Source organism: Calypte anna, chromosome 2, assembly GCF_003957555.1.
Source record: "Calypte anna isolate BGI_N300 chromosome 2, bCalAnn1_v1.p, whole genome shotgun sequence".
NCBI classification, from domain to species: domain Eukaryota; kingdom Metazoa; phylum Chordata; class Aves; order Apodiformes; family Trochilidae; genus Calypte; species Calypte anna.
In genome coordinates this window covers 103,393,638-103,413,490 of record NC_044245.1, presented here as the reverse complement: position 1 = coordinate 103,413,490, position 19,853 = coordinate 103,393,638, and the positions used below count along the sequence as shown (strand labels likewise).

The window sequence follows — 19,853 nt, the reverse complement described above, 5'->3', positions numbered from 1 at the left end:
GGAGGGGCTTCTGTTTCCGCTGTTGAATACCACTGTTCCTTAATGGAACTGTGCAAATGCTTTCCTTTCCTTGAAGTCTACCTGTTTCCTCGCAGACTGCTGTCCAAAGAAGTCTGACTTTTGAGCTGAGGCTGGGAAAGTTTATTCTTTCATATCTCTGATCTGTTTCTTTTCTATACTGTTTTATTGAAAAAAGCTGTGTACCGATGTTTTAATCCCTAGTGTTAATTTTTATCCATCTTACTTTTGCTCTCTAGTGAGTGTTCCTTAGAGTGTTACCTTCCATTGGTCTAAAATTGTAGTTGTGTGTGTGCATGTTTAAAATTAAAATGTTAGGTCTACCAGAAGTGGTACATCTCTTTGTGCTGTCTGTGGAAGATGTTCTTCCAAGATAACTAAAGGAAACTTTGGGGACCTCAAAGGACTTAGGACTTTTGATGGTGTAATTTGGCTGCTTCTTTTAATTTTCCTAAGCATTTACATGGGAACAGGGCTTGCCTCATGTTTTTGGTGAATACGATAACTCTGAGAACCTGAGAGGATGTGAGGTCTCTTTTTTTTCCCCCATGAGGTATTTCTGTGGATAGGGTTACCCTGCTGTATGGCAGGTTGGTTGTTCATCTCCAGTTGCAGTTGTTACAGTAGCTGGGAACTCTAGACCTTTGAGGCACTTCCTAATGCCTCATACTGAAGTTGCTGTGGAATGTTGCTTCCATGGCAATAAACGTATGTCAGGTCTTTAACTACTAGTACTCCTCCTTCTTTTAATTGTGTTTACCTGTATTTTAAAAGTGCTTGCATTTGATACAGTTGTATTGAAAAGGGCAGTCATAAGAAGCTGTGCTTAATGCTTTATTTAATCCTAGGGTGAGGCAGGTATGGATTGATAAATCATTTAAACCTGAAGTAAACCTTCCGTTTTCTTACTTTCTACACATTAGAATATCCAGAAACTATCTAGCCCTTCAGAGAGTTATACAAGTGTTTTAATATTTTAATGTAAGGTGTTCTATTGATGACAGAATGTGCTGCATTTGGTACGAGGCTTTGGTTCATAAAACTTGGCCATAGAGCCTGTCAACCCAGGCAACTGAACCTTTTCTAAGGAATCTAAACTGCAAATATCCCATAATCTCACTTCCCACAAAATGAAATAATGTAATTTGACTTAATAGCAATTGTCTTTCCAATTGCTGTGCATCTCTCTCAACTATTTTCAAACAAAACCTACTGCACCTGTTTCGCTATAAATTTTGTTATATGTTCTATATTACTCATCTTCCTTGAAGACACTGCTCTCTTATCTGATAGTCTTTCTTAAAGATGTAATACTAAGTGGAATTAATTTTGATGCTAAATTGAAATAATAAAGCACTAATGTAATAGATAGAACCTTATATGTAAAGATTGCTAACCACAAGTATCCTTTAGTAATGTAATGAAACTAATTTTGTAATATAGTATAAGAAGTTTGAGTTTGGAGGGGAAGAAAACACCTATTGAAATACGTTGTCTAAAAGCCTTCTCCAGAGAATAGGAACTTTACATAATTGTAGGCATAAAATAGTGCCCTGAATAGTTGTAATACAGAATAGATCTATAGATCCAAGATCCCTGCATCTTATCAGTGGACCAAGAGAGGCTCTGGTATGAAGAAGCTCTGACTTGCCCTCAGTTTTAGTGGAAGACTGAAGTTTGTAGGTTCTCTGAATTGTATATGTAGTGAATGCATGCTTACTTTGTATGAGTTGATGTCACAAATTTGCTCTGCTTTTTATTTTAGTTTAATTTAGGAGATGGTTCAGGTGGTTCATTGCTGCAGTAGAAAAACAGCAACACCTGGAAAAACTATGTGCCTGTGGCAGGGCACTACTGCTTGTGTGTGTATCTGTCTGCAGACCCGAGGCTTCCTTCAGTGCTAATATGGGTGTGAATGATACTGAGAGGTCTTTGGGCTGTGGTGTAGTGACAGTGACATATAAGTGTGAGTCTGCATTAGTATATATTTAGCTGTGGATATTGGTTCATAATTTACTGAGTCATTTAGTAAATGCATAGAATCTGTCAGTAAAAATGTTAAACAGTTGGTATTTGAGCAGAATGGAAGTACACATATATGTGACTGCAGAACATGATACAGGTACTGTTTGCAACTACACATGGAATAACACTTAAAGGGTGAAATAAAAGCAATAATCCATACTTTGAGTAATCTTGCCCTAAGGTTTCAGGATCTCCTTACTGAGATTTTAAAACTCTGAGTTAAACTCCTAGCTCTTTATTGAGTTAAATAAAAAATTCTTTGTGAAAGGCTATGTATTTAACCTAAATTTGCAAAAGTGCTTTACAAGTATTGCAAGATATTAAGTAAGGAGTGTAGAATCATATCATGCTGGCAACAAGAATGAGTGATGATCAAGTGCCTTGTGCTCTGGCTCATATGTCAGTTTGTATACTTTGCCTAGTCTAACAATGTAATGAAAATTCTTAAGTGAAGTGTGTTAACCTTGTCTACATTAACTTGTCTGCTTCAAAGATTAAGTAATAAATTGCAATTTACTCTTCTCGGGACAGCAAATAAATGAATGTGATTAACTTAAAAACTAGGTATAGGGGTCTCTGTTAAAGATAGATAAATACTGTGCTATTGGCATTGGCCTTAAAGTTGGCTTTCAAAGAGTGTTAGTGCCTGAAACTAATGTATTGATCTATTTAGTACTTGTTTCCTAGGTAAACTTACACTTGCTCATTTAATTAAAAAAAAAAAAAGTGTTAGGTATCAAAGAAGAGTGAGGTTTTTAGTCTGTCTGCTTCACAAAGGTTAATGGCTGCTATGGGCTTACTTGGAGGGCTGAAAAGTGTGAATCCTGCATAAAGCCTGGTAATGAGATTGTCTTGTTTATAACTTGCCTTACTGACAGGGAGTAAAAGGATATTTTTGATAAGATAATTCATTGTAAGATCTGTCTTTGTGCAAACCCAAAGCGTAGCTTGGTGTTGTAGATAAAATGGAATAGTTTAAATTGGAAGGGAGCTCTTATGATCATCTAGTCCAACACCTTTGCCCAAGCATGATCAGCTAGAGCTGGTTGCCCAGGACCATGTTCAGTTGTGTTTCGAGTATCTCCACAGATTCAGACTCCACAACCTCCCTTGTCTGCGTTTTACCACCTTTACATTAAAAAAAAAAAGTGCTTTCTTGTGCTTAGATGGAATTTCATGTTTTAATTTGTGCCTCTTGTCTGTCAGTAGACACTCTTGAGAAGTGTCTGGCTCTGTCTTCTTCATTCCCTCCCATTTTATAGACATGGTAAGATTCCTTCCTCCTAAAGCCTTTTCTCCAGGCTATGCCTATGTTTGTCTTGCACTGAAGAGCCCAGAACTGAGCACAGCACTCCAGCTGTGGCTCCAGCTGAGTAGAGGAGGAAGATAATCACCCTTTATCTGTGCTGGAAGTGCTCTGCTTAATGTAGCCCAAGATGCTGTTGGATGCCTTTACTGTGAGGGCACTGGCTCATAGTAACTTTTTTGACTACTGGACTCAAGGTCCTTCTTGGCAGAGCTGCTTTCCAACTGGTCAGCCCATCCACAGTATGTACGGGTGCCTGCGGCTGTTCCTTCCCAAGTGCAGGACTTGGCATTTCCTTTTGTTGAAGTTCATGAGATTCTTCTCTGACAGTTTCTTCAGCCTCTGCAGACTCCTGACAATTCAGAAATCTGATCATTCAGACAATTCAAAGAGACCTCTTGTTGTTTTAATGATTGACTTGAGGTATTACTTTTCACATGTGTTTGAAAATTGGATATAAAAAGTAGCTTTTCACTTAGAGCACTTAAATAGGCTCTCTCAGTATTGATAGTTGACAGTGATATGATACTGATGGTTTCATAAGTCATTATGACAAATGATGAATACATGAAAATCAAGATAAGTCAGGTATGTTGATTTAAAGTGTGGAGGGAAACTGTAGTACCATAGAAATCAGAAAATAGCTACAATAAAAGGAAATAAAATATGGATAGTTAGAGCTGTAGATCTTAAGACATACTTTGGTATCTCCAAAAAAAAAAAAAAAAAAAAGGAAAAGCAACAAAAGCTTTAAATTGGGTAACTGCCAGTTGGTCCAAAGAATGCGAATTTTTTGTTAGTAATACCCATCAAGGTTTTTTTTCCTAGTTCTTTGAATGCTAGATAAATAATAAATATCTCAGTAACAAAGTTTCTGCTGAGTTTAATATATTTTGTCTTATGCTTTCACTAAATGATACTATATCATAATTAAATGTTTATGAAGTAAAAAACCAAGGATGCTCTAACTAACCTGAATATATACTATGCATTTTCACTTGGTATAAATTATGAATCCTGAGATAATGTTTAGTTAAGTTGAAGTGGCTTGTTGGAGTGTATTTTGAAATATCCTAACAGTAAATTTGGTATAAAATGGCATTAATATAAATGCATACATCTGAATAAAACCAGCGTGATATAATTGTAGTGAGTTTTGAGATTAAGGAGTACAGTTACAGAGTGAGGCAGTCCAGTATAGTTGTGGTAGGACTGACAGTTTGATGCATTAAAATTTTAGAAATACATACAGACCAAAATGCTGAAAAAAACAAATAAAATCCAATATGAGACTGCTAAAGTCAAACTGAAGGAAACCAGCCCATTTTTGAGTAATCTAATGAAAGAAGTTAGCATAACAGTCTGAGAAATTAAATGGTAATAGATTGTGTAGTTAATGTGTATGTTAATAATATTTTTCATATTATTACATCCTGTATTTTTAAAAAATGTGATAGGGGAAGTAAAGAAAGTCTGCAGAAATCTTTCTGCACGTTTCCTCATAAAAGAAGCTTAGAGGAATTTCCATACTGTAATCTGTCTTTATGGTGTTCATGGTGGAGGATCTCTCTCAAGCCAAAACTGGTACTAAAGTTTTTTTGACAAAGTTACACGAACAGTAAGATTGCTGAGACTGTTTGATAATCATCCTTTTTGATCCTAATTGTGACTCATTAAGGCATGTGTGTGTATAGAATCATAGAATCATAGAATTGGCTGGGTTGGAAGGGACCTCAGAGATCATTGAGTCCAACCCTTGAACCACCGTTGCGGTTGCTAGACTATGGCACTGAGTGCCACATCCAGTCTCTTTTTAAATATCTCCAGGGACGGAGAATCCACCACTTCAGTGGGCAGCCCATTCCAATGCTTGATCACTCTCTCCGTAAAGAAATTCTTTCTAATATCTAGCCTAAACTTCCCCTGGCACAATAACATCAGTGTTTATCTGCATTAGTGTTTTAAAACTGTTTTGAAAAACAGTAATAAGGAAAATGGAAAATATATAGCTTTTTAATTAGTTTGTCTGTTGAAGAAAAAAATCTTATGGACAATGCAGGAGCACCGTCCCCATGAGGACAGCAAAAAAATCTCTTTATGAGGTGAAATGGTAAAGTGAGGAGGGGGATTACCGAAACCTCCACCATGGACTTCTGGAGGGGAGACTTTGGTGTATTCAGGACACTAGTTGAGAGAGTGCCTTGGGAGGCAGTCCTAAAGGACAAATGGGTTGAGGGAGGCAGGACATTGTTCAAGAAGGAAATCTTAAAAGCACAGGAGTGGGCTGTCCCCATGTACCATAAGACAAAATGCCAGGGAAGATGACTGGCCTGGCTGACCCAGAGCTTTTACTGAAACTTAGGGAAAAAAAGGAGGCTTTACCTCCTTTGGAAGAAGGGGCAAGCATTTCGGCATGAGTACAGGGATCTTGTTGGGTCATGTACGTAAAAAATTAGGAAGGCAAAAGCCCAGGTGGAACTCAATCTGGCTACTGCCATAAAAAGGACAACAAAAAAAGTTTTTACAGATAGATCAATAACAGAAAGAGAGCCAGGGAGAATCTTTATCCCTGATTGGTTGTGGGAGGAAACATTGCAACCAAGGATGAAGAAAAGGCTGAAATACTTATTGCCTTCTTTGCCTCCATCTTCACTAGTCAGATCAGTCACTCCCAGGGTATTTGGCCCCCCCTGAGCTGGAAGATGAGGACAGAGAGCAGCACAACCCCCCGTAACCCAGGAGGAAGCAGTTAACAACCTGCTGTGGCAGCTGAACACCCACCTGGGTGGTGTTCATGGGATCCACCCAAGAGTATTTGAGGGAATTGCAGAGGAGCTCACCAAACCTTTTTTAATCATCTACTAAATGTCTTGGTTAATAGGGGATGTTCCAGATGACTGGAGGCTTGCTAATATGATGCTCATCTACAAGAAGGGGCAGAAGGAGGATTTGGAGAGCTATAGGCCTGTCAGCCTGACCTCAGTGCCTGAAAAAATTATGGAGTGATTCATATTGAGTGTGCTCAAGTGCAGGACAGCCAGGGGATTAGGCCCAGCCACTATGGGTTCAGGAAAGACAAGTCCTGCTTGACCAACCTGGTCTTGTTCTATGACCAGGTGACCCATCCAGTGGACAAGGGAGAAGCAGTGGACATTGCCTACCTGGACTCTAGTAAAGCCTTTGATGTCATCTCCCACAGCATTCTAGAGAAGCTAATGGCTCCTTGCATAGACATACATACTCTTCTTTGGGTTAAAAACTGGCTGGATGTCCAGGCCCAGAGAGCTGTAGTCAATGGAGTTAAGTCCAGTTGGCAGCCAATCACCAGTGGTGTTCCCCAGGACTCAGTTTTGGGGCCAGTCCTGTTCAGTATCTTCTTTAATGATCTAGATGAGGGGATTGAGCGTTTCCTAAGTAAGTTTACAGATGACACCAAGTTGGGTGGGAGTGTTGATATGCCTGAGGGTAGGCAGGCTCTGCAGAGGGACCTGAACAGGCTGGACCAGTGGGCCAAGGTCAATAAACTGAGGTTTAACAAGGCCAAGTGCCAGGTCCTGCACTTTGGTCACAACAGCCCCATGCAACATGACAGACTTGCAGGAATGGCTGGAAAGCTGGCAGGCAGAAAAGGACCTAAGGATGTTGGTTGATAACTGGCTGCACATGAGCCAGCAGTGTGCACAGGTAGCTAAGAGGACCAACAGGATCCTGGCTTGTATCAGGAACAGTGTGGCCATCAGGAGAAGGGAAGTGATTGTCCCCTGGTACTCAGCATTGGTGAGGCTGCACCTCAAGGGCTGTGTTCAGTTCTGGGCCCCTGACTACCAGAAAGATATTGAGCTGCTGGAGTGAGTTCAGAGAAGGGCAGCCAGGGTGTGAAGGGTCTGGAGAACAAGCCCTGTGAGGAGAGGCTGAGGGAATTGGGAATGTTTATTTTGGAGAAGAGGAGGCTGAGAGGAGACCTTATTGCCCTCTACAAGTACCTGAAAGGAGGTTGTAAGGAGGTGGGTGCTGGACTCTTCTCTCAAGTGAATGGTGATAGGAGTATAGGAAACGGCCTGAAGTTGCACCAGGGGAGGTTTAGACTAGATCTGAGGAAGAAATTCTTTACTGACAAGAATAGTTAGGTGTTGGAATGAGCTGTCCAGGGAGGTGGGAGAATCACCATCCCTGGAAGTATTTAAAAACCATGCAGATGAGGCACTTCAGGACAGGTTCTAGTGGGTGATACAGATATTATTAAATGTATTTTACTGGGGCTGGGGGCTGTTGACAGTTGAACATGGTGATCTGAGAGGTCCTTTCCAACTGTGGCAATTCTGTGGTTCTTCAGAAATATACCTCAGTTAAAGAAATGAATAATTTTTTTTAGTTAAATCCTTAACTTTTTAAATGAAACGTACGAACCAGAATAGTGTCTTATCTGGATATTGTTGCTAAGAGCTGATTATTGAAAAGCCTTTTCAGTCATCAGCCCTTGGCATGCAACTTCCTTAGATGTTTTTTGTATGACTCTGAAGTGTGATTTGAAATGAATGTGAGATCAATAGCTTGAATCTTTGTTTCAGTTTTTTTAAAGTGTTTTATTTGAAAGACTTTAAATCTAAGATCTGAAGGGCAATGTTGTCATGGTAAATTCTGAGTTAAACGGTACTGAAATTTGCTTTTGCCTGTCAAAAAAGAATTTGTAAACTATTTAAAGTCTGTATTTTAGAGCTTTTAAAAAGAAACATTAGAAAATACTTAATATGCCTGACAGATTAATGAAACCTTGACACATTCTGTACTACTTGGTATTTAAAACCTCCCCTTCTCCAAAGAAAGAAGTTTTTAAAGAAAAAAGTTTTGCCTTTTGAAGCAAACCCTGAAATGTAGCAATAATTGTACTGCCCTGGGGCAAAGCAGGATTTTGAGAATTTTGTTGTGCTTGACGTGTGGAGAAGTTTTTTGTGCTATCTGCAACTCTACTCAAAGTGATTTGAATGCTTAAGTGCAGAGTGCACCCCAAACTTTGAGAGTGTATCCCTATCACTCATCTGCTTTTGAAAATCCCTGAATGTGACCTAAGAGCCTCACAGATGTTCTTTGCCTACTGCTTCTCACTGCTGTACAAGCAGTCATCACAGTTTCTCTTTTGAATTTACCAAAGCATTAACATTTTTTAGCAAATTGTGTAAAAATTTGCTATTTGTCATTGATAAAGGAAGTATTTTAGTAGGTTTAAAAGTATTTCTTGCTAAGTTTTGCATTATTTTTTTACATTTATCTTGAGACTAAATTGTTGGGGCCCCTTACTCTATTACATTGCTGACAAACTAAATGTTTCTTTATTGCCATTTGCTTTCCTTTTTCATTGTCAGTGTAAGTCCAAGAAGATGATCTTTAAAATCCTCAAGATGCAAAAGTGGTCTATATGAAGTGCTGTGAAAATATTGTGGTGTTTTTTTCTTTGTTCTTATAGCATTATAACATTTCCTAGTTCAAGCTAAGCCATTCTAGGGAGAGGTAATTTAGACTGTTTTGATGAAATTAACAAATTTAATAACATCCAGCCTTCAAGGTAATTTTTATTATTCTTATAGTTTGACTTCCTTATTCCTCTTTTCAAACTCTCTACCATGATTTTCAGCTTATTCTCATTGTATTTAAAGTAATTTCTGTCTCTACTTCAAAAGTAAGGACTGCAAACCTATAAATTATTTTGATTTGATTTTGTTTTTTTTTTAATAGCTTAAAATTTGTATAGACTGAGGGAGAAAATAGGCTTGAATTTGAAGTGGGTGATCAAAGACTAATTTTTAAATCTAGATCAAGAGTGTTCACTCTGTATTCCTGGAAAATAAGCTTTCAAAAGCTTACACTTTGGCTGTTCTTCAGGCATGCTTACGTGATGGATGTAGCAATCAAAGACTGATGGATCAGCTTTCAGACCTGTATTGCATAATTTTTTTAAAGCTGAAAACAGTCAAATTAGATCTAATCAGATCAGAATTGATCAGATTAAAGGTGTCTCACCTAATCTCACTCCCAACAGGTCTGTAACAGATAGCAATAGACATGTAGGTACAAATTAGAGAAATAAGTAGCAGTACTTCCCTGGGAAGCTTTGTTAATATCCACCAATTTGTGTTTTATGATATTCCTCTCTCTATTTTTGTGGTTGTCATTTAAACATTATCTAGTTAAGAAAGAAGACTCGATAATGCTGTTTGATTCTTTGTGATACAGTTCCCTGGAATACTCGATTTTCCATACTCTATCACTGGTTTTCATATAAAATACCCAATTTAGTTTTTCTCTGAGAAGATGCAGTCCTCTGAGCAATCAAGTGTAGTTGTTTTAGAATTGAACTTAAAGTCAAAGGAAGTTTGTGGCACTTAACAAGACTGTAAACCTATCTTCTTCTTTTTGTTGTTGTATTTTTCTGTTCTTTAGTAATGCCAGATGGGCTTGTGGCTGTTTGTTCCTAGATTTAAGTTAGAATGGATAAAACAAATATATTATTCATGAAAATTCCCTCTAAATCAATGAATAAAAACTGAGGGTTGACTTTTGAAATTAATTTACCGTAATTGTTATATTTGCCATTAAATGTCCAAGTACATAATGTGTCATGTGTTGTGACTTTTTAACAGTAATGAACTTAATTAGAAATGCTATTTGTTCTTTTTATATTTGGAAAAATATTTTTCATGTAAATGTGCAGCAACTGCAGGTAATTATTAATTCATAGAAATATATTTGGTTTGGATTGAAAAGCATTTTGAAGAGTCCACTTGAAGTGGAGTAGTAATGGCTGTTCAATGTAACTGCTAACTGTGAATTACTTCATTAGTGTGGAAAATTGATAGGGGCAACTGTTTTTATCTTGTCTCTTCAATTAGCAGCATATGTAATTATTTCCCTAAACATTTAATTTTACTTGTTATTTTTTTGTTTTGTTGTTTGTTTTTTTCAGGATGGATTGGATGCTTTGGTATATGACTTGGATTTTCCTGCCCTAAGAAAAAACAAAAACATTGATAACTTCTTAAACAGGTGTAAGTATTTAATGTTTCAGTTGCTAAATAACCTAAGGCTGTAATTACCAGCAAAAATGAAAAATAAAAGTGATTCTATCTGGGTTCATTCAGCCTAGAGAAGACTCTGTGGAAACCTTTTAACTGCCTTCCACTATCTGAAGGTGCCTGCAAGAAAGCTGTGGGGGGATTTTTTACAGGGGCACTTACCAGTAAGACAAAAGCTAGTAGCTTTAGACTGGAAGAGGGTAGATTTAGGTTAGACATGAGGAAAAAATTCTTCAGGTGGCGGTGAGGGTAGTGAGACACTGGCACAGGGGCTTTGCATCAGCCTGGTCTAGTGGGAGGTGCTCCTGCTCATAAAGGAGGGTTGGAACTCTTTAAAGTCCCTTCCAAACTAAACCATTCTGTCATTCTCAATAAAACCCTGTTCAGTGATTCTGAGATACACTTCTATGGTATCATAAGCAATTAACAGTAAAATTAAATTGCATGTATACAGTGTGAAGAAATCATTAAAAATTCATTCGCTGACAGACTGGAGCATGTGTTTTTTAGACTACTTTTTTAGTAGAAAATGTCATATCATTATCCCATGAAATTCTTGAACTGCATAACTACCTTTTTTACTTGTGCATGCAGTTGATGTGTCTGCAGAATTCTTTTTATTTACTCTGTATTTTTCCACTAATAAATTTCCTACACATTCTACTCTGTAATAACATTTTTAATTGAGTTCTTTTTTTTTTAATACAAGTCATAGTTACATAGTTTTCAGAATCAAAAAAACCCAAACAACCCAGTCATAAGGGGATTTAAGAGCTAAGTATCTTTTAAAGGCTGCCAGGCTGACAAAATTGAGAAATCATGGCAGAAACACTTGCTGTGGACTGTATGGGCAAGTCCTGAAATTAAACTTATGTTGTTAGATTTTTACAGGCTTAAGCATCTCAATTGAATGTTTTAATAAATGGCTTTTATGGCAGGTAGAAAGTGATTTGACTAAAATAATTTTTGTCTTTGCTTCCTTGAAGTCCATGGTTTTGATTCTTTTTATGAGGTGTTTTGAAATAGTTTACTTAGTTAAATTGTAAGCAAGGATAGTGAATTTGTGGGATTTATTTTGTTATTCCCCATTGGTGGGAACATAGGAATCCACTAGACCTAGTTGATGGCTCACTTGCACGTAAAATGGTTGCTGAAAAGATTAAGCTCAAATGGTTCTGTTGAACTGTTCACATTTCAAACTCTATCATAGACAGTGTTACCTGCACATTTTGTATACTCTGTTATTTACAGAGAAGGTGTGGTGAAAACTCCTGGAAAGAAGAGAAACTGTTTTAGGCAGTGGGAATTGTCATTGTAAAAGATAATTTGAATGTAATTTTTATGAATAGTGAGGTCATTAATGAGTCTCAAAGAGCTTCACTTTTGCACTTTGGGGTGGGTGATGGAAGAGGAAACTTAATGTTTAACACTCTGATAATGAATGTGTTATAGGCATATATTGTATAAGATGTGACATGAAGTAATATGAAGGTGGAGAACGGAATATACTTTCAATTTCAAACTGCCTTTAGAACGCTCATCTTGCTGTATTAGCTGAAATAAAAAAGCAAGCTGTGGAGTTGTGAATAATGGCCTTAGAGGGAACTGTGTAGTCCAGATGTCCAGTTACTCTTCAAAAAAGACATAGGAACATTTTCATGCTTATTTTAATTCTAGTAGAAAGTGGTTTAAAATCTTGCAGTATGAGCTGTCCAAACAGTTTGCACCATTATTCTTGAGCTTTAAAAAAAATTTTCTAGATTGTAAATAAAATGGGATTTTGCTTCCTTTTGCTTAATATAGATTGATTGCTATACGGACCAGACCTTCTCCAGTCTTATTTTCTCTGGTTTACATTGTACACTTGTGGATTCTCAAAAATCTGCTTCTACTCTCTAAGTCTGTGAGGGTTATTTTTGCATATCTAGAACCTTATTAATTTTCTACCATGCAGAATGCTAAGAATAAAGAAGTCAATATTCAAGATGGTTGAGAGCCCTGCTTTTCAGCAGGGACTGAGTTTATTTCGAGGTAGCATCAAAGCTGATAATGAAACTTCAGGGCAAGTTGGAGAATGTGCCTTTTTGCCATGGGAGCTGCCTCACCTGGGCATGCAGTGTGAGCTGGCAGGGCCCTCTGCTATTAGTGGGAGATAAGGAACTCCCAATTGAAATACAGAGCAGCCTGATAAACTTCTTTAATAGATCTTAGCAAACAGAGGTCAATTTTCCAGCACTGCTGTTACTGTATTTTCTGAAGGTGCTTGCCTGTCAGCATGTCCCTCAAGCAGTAAATTGCAGTTTGCAACCATTAACAGTTCTGGTTTGCATTATTTTAAAATCCCTTAGCTTAGATTGCTCTTCAGATGTGTTTTTCCTTAATTCTGTTTCAGCCATGGGCAAGGCTTGTGATTGAAAACTGCTGAAAGCATTCATTTGTGCCCAGCTTTCTTTTGCACCAATGTCAAGGTTTTTTGTTTAGAAGTGGTAGACCACCTGTTGAGAGATGACTGGGCAGTAAGGTGACAATAATTAGAAAAGTGTTGTCATGAGAATTGCTGCATTTTATTCTGTGCAGTCTTACTCATCTTCCACAGTTGTCACCAGGCCAAATCAAGCAATGCATTATTTTTTAAATTACTGAATACTTTGATTCTTGTGTGAAATAATTTGTCAGAATTTAATATAATTTATTGAAATTAGCTAGTGATATACTGCATTGTAAAGGACTTTCTTTGCATTAGACAGCAATGCCACAGAGTATTTAATCAAACAAAGCTATATTTTCCCCTGTTGTAGTAGTAAAATCTTACTGAATTTTAATTGTACATACGCTTCTTTAGTTTCCATTAGTGGCCAGTGCAGGTAGAAATCTGATGGTAATTCTCTCTCATGTGCCTCATAATTTTTTTTAAAAACATTAACTTAATGACATTTCTCCTCCTTTCTCTTCTTCTGTCCTTCTTTCTGAACTTTGTTTTTAGGCCTAGAATATTATTAGAAAAGTATATATATAATTGCATAGTTTATTTTGTTAGAAGCTTATCTAGTTTAGTAGATGTTCCTTGTTTTTAGACATACTGAACCATGAAGCTTTTCCATGTAATCTCATGCCAGTGTTGACCCACATGGATTAAAATAGACTGTTTTATTCTTTGACCAAATTTGGAATTAGACTATCTGCCCACTGGGAGTTTGTAAATTACTGTCATTTATAAAATGGCAGGTTTATATAAATAATTGCAGTGATTCCCACTGCATGTTTTAAATTAAAATCTACTTTTTTGAGTATTAGGAATAATAAAAATGCAGAAAAGTGAGATTTTGTTTTCTTTTAAAATAGTTTCTTCAAGTGTCTTGTACGTGTACTTTATATTTTCTCCAATGTGCTGTATATTTATCCAGAAGTAATCTTTTTACTGATCAGCTTACAAGCAAGATCGTGCTTGATACATGCATAGCTTTTTAAAATTTTCTTTCTTTTTTTTTTTTCCTTTTTGATTTTTTACTTTTGGCAGGTAATTATTTTAAAAGAAATTATCAAACTGAGAACTCTGGTAGTTTGATTTTCCTGCATAGTCATTGCATTACATTCATGTCAGGTTTTGTTACTATGGTAGTGCAAATGAGGTCGTGCATTCTGCAGAGGGGTTTCTAATAGGAAGGGCAAGTTCCAAAGGAAGTCCCCTCTTTAAGTAGGACATCTTCTAATAACTATGAAAAACTGAAATGAGGTGAATGGGCTTAATTAAATAGATTACATATGAAATGTGAATTCTGTTTTGTGTAGATAAAGACACGGTAAATAAAATGAGAGATCTGCGCATGAAAGCTGAAGATTATGAAGTGGTCAAAGTGATTGGTAGAGGGGCGTTTGGGGAGGTTCAGTTGGTAAGTTGTGTTTCTATTTGTACATTTGAATGTGTTCTGTAGTATTTACTCATGTTTCTATTTCAAAACAACAGTGTTCAGAAGGTGCAGTCTTATCATATTAAAGCCTTCAGCTTGGTGAAATTTTGTCTCTTTTCATCCCATGGAAACATTTTTGAGGATGTTGTATTTCAGTACTCTCAAAGTACACAAGTACTTATTTTGCCTTGTAGTCATGCTTCTCTGTTAAAAGAAAATTGAAACTTATCTTTATAATCAACAAAATTAGCCTTTGACACATTGGACACTTGAACAAATCTTCAGTACTAGAAGAATTTCTGCCGGTTCAGGGACTACACCAGATTTTTCTGGACATAGTTCTCGCAGATGAGAGATGCTCTTCATTGCTTCTGATAGATTGGCAGCCAGGCTTGCTCATTCATACTGCCTTGTTAAATTGAGAACTGGTGGGGAGAAACTGAAAATGTGACAGCAAGCATACATGTCTGCTAATGAACTGTGAAAAATGCTTGTAGTTTTAACTCTATAGTAGTTAACAGATGCTAATATTTGTCCTTTAAAAGACATCCTCCTACAAATTATAAAGCAACTTTTTTGCCTCTGGACTTCTATGGTGGATGATTCTAGCAAGCATTTAAAGAGCAATGTATATATTGTCAGATGATGGAATTATTCTGTAGGCCTACATTACATAATTCTTTATGCAAATGTGAAGACTCATAAAACTTACTAAATAGTGAAGCAGGAAATGGAATATATTCAGTGGTGTTCTTCATATGTTAATGTGGCAAACTAGTGTGTTCTGTATGTCACAATTGTTTTTGTAGGTAAGGCATAAATCCTCACGGCGAGTGTATGCTATGAAGCTTCTGAGCAAATTTGAGATGATAAAAAGATCAGATTCTGCATTCTTCTGGGAAGAAAGAGATATTATGGCTTTTGCTAATAGTCCCTGGGTTGTTCAGGTACAGTGATAATCTTTTTAAAATTATGTCATTATAGAATAATTTCATTACAACAGTGCCTGATTTGGAATTCCATGTTTTCATCTTCAGCTTTTTCAAGACTCTTTTTGCTTGTACCTGTCTGCTAGGGAAATGCATTGTTAGTATTAGGAGTGCTGTACACAACAAGTAGCAGGTACCACTCTTGCTTCAAAACTGTAGTTTGTCAGAACACTTGCAAAATAAGCTATTCTGTTTATTATGAAAGCTCTTTTTGATACCCATTAGTGAGCCTGCTCCTTAGTAATTTGTTTAGGAACTGAGCATTCCACAGACACAGCCTCTGGATGTTCCAGTTTCAGTGTGTATATTTGATGGCAAGTGACACCTGCTGTAGTTATTTTTTACTCATTTCAGTGTTATCACTAACAAATTTTTGGGTGGCGTTGCTGACTTTGAAGTTACAAGAGTGCAGCTTAAGAAATCGTCATATATTATGTGTGCACATGTTAACTTGTTCATTTAAACTGTTCTTACCCTTAAGCAAGGAAAGTCCTTTGTGAGATTATAATTAAAATTATAATGATTATAATGAAAATTGAAGATTTGTCTAGGTCAAATAGGTAAATATATTACTATCTCTGTAGTGACTAGAATATTACTTTTATGATTTAAAAAAGAAGTTAAGTTACAAAACCTCTATCTGCTTGCACTATTCATGTTGACCAGAGCATTGACAACTGTAAGGGAGATATTTTACTTAATTGTTTAAAATTTAGGCTCACATTTTGTACAAAAAATACACTGACAATAGAAAAATAAATATTTAGTGATAACACAAATAGTTGGGCAGATGTTTTCAATACAGTAGTCTCATGTTTACATATTTGTGAACTAGCATCTCAGTGCTGGGATGCAATTTTTCTTTTTATTCAATGAGCATTCATTGAAATTATGTCAAATTTATTGCACCAATTCACCGATTTTAATTTGTAACCAAGACTCTACTCCTTCCATTGTAATATAAAGGGACAGAAGATCTGTCCTGTAATCTACTGTGAAGATTAATTAATTTTAGGCCCAGATGGTGCAAGGTTGCTGCAGCAGTTTTAGCAATTCTGTTACTCTGTAATTTGCACTGAATTTCCTTTGATTTCCAACAAGAAAGAGTAAAGATAACTGGAACATTCACTGACTTGTTTTTTCTTATTTTTCTTATTTTTACAGTTATTTTATGCGTTCCAAGATGATCGTTACCTTTACATGGTGATGGAATATATGCCTGGTGGGGACCTTGTGAACTTAATGAGCAACTATGATGTTCCAGAGAAATGGGCAAGATTTTATACTGCTGAAGTTGTACTTGCATTAGATGCAATTCACTCAATGGGTTTTATACACAGGTGAAAAAGAAAGACGTGTTCTTACAATGTTTTACTCCTGGTTCTTCCAGAATTATTTCAGTAATTGTTTAGGCTGATTTAAAATTGATGATGTTGCTTCATTATTATTTCATAATTATTCCATCTCACAACTTCAAAGGCTCTTGCAATCAGAAACTGCAAGTCTGAGGTGATACATGTGAAAGGTTTTCATCAGGATGATGTTCCTCAGTTTGGGAAGTATTAAATTGTCCCACTTTATAAAGTGGCATGACCATGTTTGCCCCACAATAGTTCTTTTATTTTGTTAGAAAAAGCAGTAGTATCCTCTGCTAGGAATTACTAATTACGTGCTCTATATATGAAGGCCCATTAAACATGAATCTGTGAACACTGTGGAAAATTTTCCAGCCGCATATTTTTTTGTAAGAGGCAAGGAGGAAGTGTCAGAGGTGCAGAGCAAAGGGACTTCACTTAGTGTTATGTACTTGCCCTCACATGAAATACAGTCACTTCTCGGATAGGTTGAGAAATTTTTGTTTCAATATTTCAACTTTTAGTGTTTGCTAGCTTTTTTTTTTATACATAGTGTATAAATTCTCAATTTCTAATTTGGCTGGAAGATCAGTGTCAAGACAACATTTTGAAAAAAAGCAAAAGAAACTTCTGATCTGTTGCTTGAGTAGAATCTAGAGCATCATTTATTATGTAGCTATGCTACATCTAACAGATAAATTACCTGGCTGAATGAACCCTTTGAATGTGTGTATTGCAAGCTTTAGTAAACAGGTGTTAGAAGTTTCCAGCAGGGTTTTTTCCTGAAAATGTAGACTTTTTTGACACCAGCAGATACTTTTTTTTCATCTTTTCTGCTGGAATTAGTCTGCTCAAGGGAAGAATGAAAATAAACTGATGAAATATGGGCCTTTGTTGATAAGGTCTGCTTTCAGGCCTCTCATGTCTCTGTGCCTGGTGGCAGAGCCTGAGAGAGTGAAGCATTACTGTGGCTGAGGAAATAAAGCTAAGTCCAGTTTATACACACTGGGCATACCCATGTTCAAGGCACCAGATGGGAATCTACCAAGGATTGTGATGGAGCTGCTCTCTGTGGCAATTCAGAGATTCCTCATTAGAAGAATTCCTGAAAAAATTCCTGAAAAGAAGCAAATGGTGCATGTGTCTTGCCCCAGGAAGGGCAAGGAGGGAAGGATTAGGGGAACTGCAGGCTGATGAACCCAAGGGCAATATTTGGGAACCTAATGGAGTAAATTCCCAGGATACCATTTTCAAACACCTGCATGGTAAGGTGCCATACCAACCCAGATGCCTTTTGTGATGAGGTGATGGGCTTCAGTGATGAGGGGAGAGTAGTGTGTGTTGTTTGTCTTGACTTTAGCAGAGTTTTTGATGTGGCCAGACTGGAAAGATACAGTTTGAATATGTAGCAAAAAGGGTTGTGCTTAGTAGTACAACTTCCAGCTGGCAACCACCTGCCAGTGATTCCCCAGAGGGTTGGTACTGGGGTCAGTACTGTTTCCATTTACAACCTGAATAGTGTACAGGTGAGACAAAAGGCATCAATCATCAGCAGCCCAGCAGGACTTTGTAGAGAATGTGGAGCCAGACTTGAAGCTGCACGCTGAAAAGAGGAGAGGCAATGGAGGGCACAAGTTGCAGTAAGGGAGGGAGGATTTATATGGTCACTGGGAACTACTTTTTCACTATGAGGGTAGTGAAACAATGGAAGAGCAGTTGTGGAGTCTTCATCCTTGAAAAACAAAATTCAAAACTTGGCTGAATTTGACCCTGAACAACCCAATGTGACTTGGAAGTTGAATGTAACTTTTTTAGCTGTGCTTTTATCAGGCAGTTGAACCAGGGGGTCTCAGAAAAATCCTTCCCAAACAAAATTATTCTGTGAATGTATTGGTACATTTGCACTATGCTTCTTTTCAGAGTTACTGCCAGTGTTTTCATTTGAGGTCCTAGAAATGTATTTTATCCTGAAATTCATGCTATATTTTCGTGATAATTGGTTCCTACTGTAATACTGCTTCTATATATTTAATAACATTAAATGAGCTGACTTTTCCTAGTTCCTTTTTGAAAACTTCTGTAACAGAAATATCTTGTGGAAAAGGGCATAAAGAAGTGCTCCTTTTTGAGCCATGGTAAAATACTTATTCACATTCGTATAATTCTGGAAATTACACCCATTTGTTCCCTTAAAATAGAAGTGGTACAGAGAAGAAATGAACTTTTTAAACTATTTTTGAAATAGCTAACTCAGTACCAGAATGTTTTTTTTTTTTCTGTAGCTGGATCCTAGTGGTGAGATATTACAGCCATAGTGTTTTAAGGCACTTGATGTTCAATATTATTGTCCAAATTAGTTAAATTTGGTGATTTAAGACTGCATGCCCACATCCATTATAATTTATTTTAAAATGGTGTTCAGTAGTCTGTGTTGGGCATAATTCTGCAAGAAAGCAGAAAAAATTGGAGGGAATAGTGGTACTTTCATGTCAGGTTTTTTGCCTTCAATGTTCCACCTGAAAAATAGTTGACTATTATTATTTTAATTTTAAATGGATTTTTAAACTTTTGAAATATATTTTTATATAGGATATATTCAAAATATATTTTTATCCTTTCAGGGATGTGAAGCCTGATAATATGCTGCTAGACAAAGCTGGTCATTTAAAACTAGCAGATTTTGGTACTTGTATGAAGATGAACAAGGTAAGCATACATTTTTAATACTGCTGTTCTGTTTGTGAAAGGAAAACATTCTTAAAAATGAAAAGAAAATATACTGAAAACTTTTTAGTGAGATGAGAGCAGCTGGAAGTTCCATTCTGTTCCCATTACTATTCTTTTTGCCTCTTATTCAAAGACAATGTAAAATGCAGAAATGGTTCTTGAAGCAGGGACTGTATCAACTTCTATACCATTTTCTAGATAAACTTTCCTATAAAAAAGTCAAGCCTCTGACTCCAGATCCTCTGGATTATTTCTTCGAATTTCTGTTTTTCTAAAGTTAGTGTGAAGAACTGATAATATTTTTACATGGTGTATCAATAAGGAAAGAATCAAAACAGATGTTCAAGCCAGTAACTCCCAGTTATGCTTATTGTGTGTTGATGTAGCAAAAGGGTAAATCTGAAGGAAACAGGTTAAAGGATGTCACAGAATTACTAGTTTTTAAAATATACTCTGAG

General features: G+C 36.7%; 1 protein-coding gene across 1 annotated transcript in view; it reads left to right on the top strand.

Moving 5' to 3' along the window:
* The window catches only part of ROCK1 (Rho associated coiled-coil containing protein kinase 1), an 83,522-nt gene that overhangs the window by 16,517 nt on the left and 47,152 nt on the right, over positions 1-19,853 (top strand). Inside the window, 5 exon segments of the mRNA XM_008497595.2 lie at positions 10,308-10,389; positions 14,206-14,306; positions 15,134-15,271; positions 16,478-16,653; positions 19,290-19,374. Of these exon segments, the coding sequence (XP_008495817.2) occupies positions 10,308-10,389; positions 14,206-14,306; positions 15,134-15,271; positions 16,478-16,653; positions 19,290-19,374 (582 nt within the window).